Below are 7398 nucleotides of genomic sequence, written 5' to 3'. Positions count from 1 at the left end.
GAGAGTACTGGACTTTTTTAATGCATGGTTAGATATTTTAGCTAAAATTTCAATTTAAATTTTAAAATTTGTAATATTATAATTTTAAATGAGCCAATCGATTTTATAAAATTTATATTAAATTTAATGATTTTACGAGTTAAATCATTTTTTACACATTCAAGTATTTTTAATAATCAAGTTCAATTAAATTGGTCTAAATTCAACAAAAATTATTTTCATTATACGTAGTGTGTACACATGCGCTTCGCTTACATAAACGAAATCCCACTTCACTTTGTGTTTGTTTTTCGTGCGCGTCCTCCTCCTTCTATTAGTGATGTTGTTCCTGCGTTTTGTTTTTGTTTTTTCTTCTCCTCCTCTTCATGTTATTACAGTCATTTATTCTTCTTTTTTTGGTTGATATTTTTTTTCTTGGTTTTATTCTTCTCAAAAGAGTAAATCAAGAAGGATTTTGATAAACTAAAATAAGAAGGAGAAAATGAAGAAAAAAGATAAAAAAAAAGAAGAAGACGAAGCCGAAGATAAAAAGGAGGAGGAAGAAAAGTTTTGAATTGTGCAGGACAACGGGATTAAATGCACCGAAATTATATAGTGATTGCGACACAAATAACTCAGAAATGCACCGAAATTACATAAGTTTCTGAGTTTATAAAATGTACAATTTTCGGTTTATTTGTTATTACACAATGGTGTTGTTATAATAATATTTCGGTTCATTTGCACTCTAGGTGTGTTGTCAATGAATAATTTGTCCAAAAAGTTGGGATGACTTTCAAGACAAACACTACAAGGGGGCGCTACATGGCGGTTCACTGGACCGCCATGGTTATGGGCGCCGGGATTGGATTCGGCGGCGGTTTTAGGAAACCGCTGGTATAACCGCCACTGAATGAATATTTCACGGCACACGATTAGAAACCGCCGCCATTTATGAAGATGTTTTCAAGTTAGCACACGTTCAGCGGGGGTTTTAAAACCTCTGCTAAGCGGTTCTATGGTTTCGATAACAGTTATCGGCGGTTGCAAACCGCCGCATTGTGTAACAGATTTTTTAAACTTTGAATCATTTTTCGGCGGTTTAAAACCGCCGCCAAATAAAAAAAAAAGAAATTTGGGATTCTATAAAAAAGCCTATAATTTTTTTGGATATTATAGAACTATTTTTTTGGAATTTTTTATTATTCTAAGAGTTAATATTTTCAACCTTGGAATCTAAACTTGCAGCAAAAACAAAAACTTATCTGCAAAACAAAATAGTATATTCATAAAAATACGAAGAAAAATAAATCTCTTGCAAAGAATATTGCATAGTCTAATTCAACAAAATGTTTGTTTCAATCTAAAATATCTCCAATTCTAATAAATTATGTTTCACTCTATCATTCCACAGAACTCATCCCTACAGCGATGTCTGGTGGCAGCTCCTCACCTTGCCGTTGAAATAGATAAATCAGAGCACTCTCCATCGCCTGCATCTTTTTCTTATCTACTGCTGCCTGATCCTCCATCGCCTTCCTCTTCAACTTCTCGCCTTCCAGCTATGCCTGCAGTTCAAGCAGCTTCCTCTGGGTCTCCTCTAGCTGGACTCAGTTGCCCAGCGCATGTGAGTTCGGACCAAAAAATTGACTAGGAGTCGGTTCGAAACCCACACCACGCACTCTTCCCGGTTTCTCTTTTCCAAAAACCTTAGCAATGGAATCATTTTGAGACAACACTCTAGCAGACGCAGCCTCTTGCTCAATCTCTTCAATTCTTTCCTACAATCACAGATTAGCAAACACAATCATTTTGTGGATAAGTCCATCTCATGTCAAGAACACTCCAAATAGGAACATTAATTGTATCACTTTTATCACAGTAAAACACACACAAGTGTTACGATAAAAATTGGGGCTCAAAAGATAACAACATAAAACAACTAAAATAGAGCATATGTTTCATAGGATGCCAACCACTATAAAAAGAAATAAAGGATAAGTGAAACTGAATCATTTAAATTCTACCCCAACTGTCTCTAAGTTACATCGAAGTTGAAAATGTCTAGAAACATAGCAAGGTAAATTTGTAACAATAATTAAAAGTAAGGTGAATTGGAAATAGTAAAGTTCTTTTGGTCCATCTTGACATAGGGGAGTAAACCATTCAGTAAAGAAATGAAAAACAAAATAAAATAGAGAAGTAGACTATAACCCTATTTGAGATCATAACTTTATCGATCAATTCACTACAACAAATATGGGCTTTAGCAATGCCAAATTTTGCAACGCCTTAAAACCGTTCTCTTAGAGTGTTACTATTGAATTCAGTTTTCCATTATTTTATAGCAACAAACTAAAACCGTTCTCTTTGACTATTTTAAAGAACGGTTTTATAACCATTACCATGATTTGGTTTTAAGCAACGGTTTTTTATTGTTATTTAAATAATTGTACAAAAGAAACACATAAAAACCGTTGTCAAAATGCTACACTTTAAAACCGTTCTATTAGATGGTCTTAGACAACAGTTTTTACAGTGTTGCTGTTGAAGTTCAATTTTTTATTATGTTATAGCAACAAAATAAAACCGTTCTCTTTGACTATTTTAAAGAATGGTTTTATAACCGTTACAACAATTATTTATCAAACAATAATTTTTTAATATTATTTAAATAATTATACAAATTTAAATAATTTTCTCTATAAATATTAAATTTGTAGAACACTCAAAATTATTGTTATAAATATATTACAAATATTATTTATAGAAGAAATAAATTTAAAATAAATTTATAACAATTTTATATTTTTGGTTTCATTCCCACTCTAAAATTTAAGATAATATTTTTTTAACATTTCAAAAAAATTTCAACAACCTCTCTTCAAAATAAAACATAGAGACTTGTTAATTTTTCCTTCCTCTATTAGCCCTAGCGCTCCATAACCGACACCACTCATCATTAGAGCCATCATCGAACAATGCCAAATTTGTAACAACCCAAATTTTTAAAAAATTAAATAATAATTTATTTATAATTTATCATATTTGTTGATAATTTTTGTAAGCCCCAGATTTTTAGAAAATAAATAATGAATTATTTATAATTATATATATGATTTTCTTTTTAGAAAGGTTATGAGACTTCATGTTTTAAATTAATTTGGTTTTATATAAATTTCAATTATAATTAGATACTTTTGATTTACTGAAATTAATGGTTCTTGCTAAATTAAAATTCAAAGTTTTAGTAATTGGAAATAAAAGAGAGTTTTGTATATAATTTAAATTAAATAATTAAAAGTTTTGATTAATATTATTTATTTATCTCTAAATTGTAAATTAGAGTATTTAATTAAAAATAATTTGTAATTTGAAAAATAAAATAGTGTTTTTTAAAATTAATTATTATATTGATTAAATTTGGTTTTAAATTAAAACTCTACTCAAATCCTAAATTCCCAATTCTAAACCCTAATGCCTAATCCACTAATCCTAATCCTAATTTCTAAAACACCCACACATGTATACCCCTCCAACCACCTGTTCATTCTTCAATAAGCCACAATTTACTCTTTCTCACCGCCACACCGCTTTCCCTTTCTTCTAAAATGCTACCATACAGCAATAGAAATAAAAAGCAAGAAAGAAAAGAGAGAGATCTGAGAGTGAAGCTGTGACAGGGAAGGGAGAAGAGGAGAGGGAGGAGCTGCGCCACCACTGCGGGCCTTGGGCTCGCCGTTCATGCCCGTCACGTTGTCGCCCAGCTGCGTCCAACCCACTGCCAGTAGCCGCCATCGTCGCCAACAACAGAGGAGAGAGAAAGAGGCGAACGCGAGGAGAGAGAGAGAGAAGCCGTGCCAGCCCCTTGCTGCCGTGCCGCATCGCTGTCCAAGGGAGGAGGAAAGCCGCGCAGCTATTGCAAAGCCACCGTCTCCGTTAGTTGCTCAGCCTCGTCTCTGATTTTGGTTCCCCTTTTGTGTGCCGAAGTCGCTGCTGCCGTGATGGTGGCCGTGAAAGAGAGAAGTGGGGGCTCGGGGAAGAAGGAGAGGGAAGAAAGAAGGGACGACACCTCTTAGGATCGCCACTATCGCTGTCGCCGGGAGAGAGGGGAAGAGCTGCGTCCGAGACAGGGAGAACCAGAGAGACCGTCGCCACCATCATCGTGCGTCACCATTGAGAACAAGGACGAAAGGGAGACGCGAGCAGTGAGCGAGAGGAAGCATCGTCCTTGTCGCCGTTCCGTCGTCAGCGTTGAAGCCAGCCTTGTCGTCGTCGCCGAAAGTGCACCGTCGATTAGGGCAGGACGAAGAGGAATGCGAACGACCAGAGAAAGGGGAAGAAGAAGAACGCATGGTGGTGGGTGATTTCCTTGCTGTCACCGTCGCAGTTGTTGAAGCTCACCATCGCCGCCGTGAGAGATGCTCCTTGCTGGCAACGATTTAAAACCATTGCCAAAAATCGATACCAATGGTAACGCTTTAAAACCGTTGGCTATGTAAATAACAAAACTACAACAGTTTAAAACCGTTGCCTATCCAGTTACGGTTTTAAACTGTTGGATCATCAATAAGAACGGTTCTAAACCGTTGCTTATCGAGTAACAGTTCGAAACCGTTGTTTAAAACTTCCCTTCAAAACCGTTGTCTATGCTAGTAACTGTGGCAACGATTTTTTTTGTTACCGTTGCCTTAGGTAAAAAACCGTTGCCTATGAGTATTGGTAACGGCCGCATATACCACAGGTCAAAAACCGTTGCCAAAGCGTTGCCTAAAGTTTTAGGAACAATTTTTTGATCTACGGCAATGGTTTTTGACCGTTGCAAAAACTCTTATTTGTTGTAGTGATTATAATAAGTAGTACTTACACCAATTGCTCTTGCTTCCTCATTGATATAAGAGCCATCCTTTTTTTTTTGTCCACTGTGATCCATAACTCTCCTCTACAAACTCTTCTCCCTTGTTGTTCCGACTGTATCAACAAAGTTCAAGCCATCACCGTATTCCACACAACCAAGGTATCTTAAGTCATAGAAATAGTCCAGTAAAGAGTGAATAAAAAAGTAAAGTACCTTTTCTTCCATCCGCCGTGCAAAGCTTTTCGATCCGCCAGTGTGGTTATATAGTTGTTTTGATCGATTAATCGCGTTTTTCCTGCACTTTTCCTGTTGGTCCATCAGAGACAAAGGGCAATTAGAAACTGATTTAAAAAGACTCAATGCTAAATAAATTGTATTGTGGTATACCAATGATATATTAGAGTACTTTCTTCTCAACTTTGGCGCGATACTCAAGGAACCATCTCCAATGATCTCGATCAATTCCCGGCGGATGCTGCTCAATATTTTGTTCCATCGTGAATGTTGGCTCATAAAAATCACGATACAACCTCAGCCTTGCTTCCTTCCAAGACTTCCCTATACTTTTTAAAATATTTTTCTTGATAGTTCCTTCACTATCTTCATCAAAGTAGAAAATTTGCTATACAAATAATACAATTTATCAATAATTAAAAAGATAAGTAGATTTGATTCATCATGGATATATACTTTTACCTTGACACATTCGTTATAAACCTTGTCTTTAGTGGTAATCTTATGCCAACTTTCCTTACAGATAGGAAATTTTTCATAGTCAGATCCTAACAAACCAAGCACGCCACTCAACAGTCCAGCTTCGTCTCCAATTGCTTGCTTTGTGCTGTTGAACCTGAGCACGACCTTTCTCCCATTAGGCCGTTCCATAGCCTCCCTCACGCTTATTCTTGCCGGCTTGATTGTGCCATCGGAATCTATAAGCCAAATATAATACCTTATATGTGTTTCCGTTGTGGATAGAATGCAAAAAAATTAATATATAACATAGATTCTAAATCATGTTGAACAAAGAAAAATTATTAAATATGTTACCGATGATCTTAACTTCCCAAAACTCTGTAGTCTTGCGTCCTTTGCGACTCTGAGATCTAGGATTAACAAAGGTGGTCATCAGCTTCTTGATCAAGAGAATCTACATCATGTGCATCAGCTGCCAAGTTTACGTGGCCTGGCTCCGAGTCCTGAATGTTATTTGTGCTCATTTGTAGAGCAGGCCTTGGTACACTGCGCGGCGGAAGGAAAGGGCGTGAAGTTGGAGGGACACTATCACCACTGTCTAGGAGAATTTGAGAGTCATCGCGGTGGGAAGCCGAAGCCGGAGGCGGAGCTGTTTGAGGTTGCTGACATCCTAGTCCTAATTTTTGTTTTTTTGTGTAACGACCTTTCCTAGCCATCTTAAAAGATAAATAGCACCTATTTCCCAAATAAAACAAATTAAAGTGAATGAAAGTCAAAGGATAATGTATACTTTCGTAATTCATAATTAAAATCCTATATTGATTATTACAATTACTTTTACAGAATATACATCAAAGGTTTACTAGATGGAAGCCTAGTCTTGTATACACTAATCATCTTCTTATTATAAGATTTTTACATTTTTCATGGTAAGTGCTTTTTCTTTTTGTCTAAACTTGACGTCTAATTAAAATAATACATTCATAAGATTATTAAGGAGACATGAAATAAAAATATATAAACAAAAATATACATTTTAAATTTCATTCACTCACCACCTAAAAGAAAATAAATCACCTATCTTTTAAAATTCTATAAAAATCAGACATACAAGAACAGAGGTTATAACACAGTTGCAATTTGGAAAAAAATTAAGAGATTAAATCACAATCAAGTCTTGGTCATGTCACAGTTATGTTTTTTTGGACAAGTTGTTACAAGCAAAAGTTGAATTTTAATTCGTTAACTAATAGTGCATCTAGAAATGGACAAGTTTATATATAGAATTAAGGTGTTAAATAGGTGAAGCTACAATTTGAAGTGAAATCTTTTACCATTTCAAAACTTTTATTGACGATATATAAACTAAGCATTCAATGAATATAATGCTAGCTAATAATAGAAAATCGAGACATTATGTAGCTAATAATAACCACCTCTGGAGCTCTCGTCTATGATCCTCTCACCGTGATGTAACCAAAAGGTATAGTTAGGGGGAAAGGATTTCATCAGAAGATGATCGTAGGCATCCTCTCTAGTTTGGAAAAATCGGAACCCACACAAAGGGCATGGATAATGTATCATCCCATCGGATGATGCATTGGCAAATGCAAAATCAAGGAATCTATTCAGACCATCCCTATATTTTGTACTACCTCGTGGCTTTGTAATCCAACTCTTATCAATGTCTAATTAAATGAAATAGCACGAACAAATAAATGTACAGTAAATAAATACATAACACTAAAAAACCTAATGAAAAAAATGGGTTATGTGTCAAGAGAAACAACAACAGTTAATCACAATTATAAGAAGGACTAACTTAAAATGGAAAGAGAAACAAAATTACTTGCATCCCGAATAAC

At 35.3% G+C, this 7398-nt stretch overlaps 1 protein-coding gene across 1 annotated transcript; it reads right to left on the bottom strand.

Annotated features, from left to right (window-relative positions):
- LOC107619057 lies at positions 1381 to 6547 on the bottom strand. The gene is made up of 6 exons (XM_016321267.2): positions 5888 to 6547; positions 5534 to 5769; positions 5244 to 5459; positions 5051 to 5132; positions 4847 to 4950; positions 1381 to 1760 (listed from the first exon to the last, which is right to left on the bottom strand). The coding sequence occupies exons 1-4, from the start codon at positions 5964 to 5966 to the stop codon at positions 5118 to 5120; spliced, it is 546 nt and encodes a 181-aa protein (XP_016176753.2). The 5' UTR covers positions 5967 to 6547; the 3' UTR covers positions 1381 to 1760; positions 4847 to 4950; positions 5051 to 5117.

This window comes from Arachis ipaensis, chromosome B01, assembly GCF_000816755.2.
Source record: "Arachis ipaensis cultivar K30076 chromosome B01, Araip1.1, whole genome shotgun sequence".
Taxonomy (NCBI): Eukaryota; Viridiplantae; Streptophyta; class Magnoliopsida; order Fabales; family Fabaceae; genus Arachis; species Arachis ipaensis.
The sequence above is the reverse complement of the archived record's forward strand: the minus strand, read 5'-3'. Positions and strand labels throughout refer to the sequence as shown.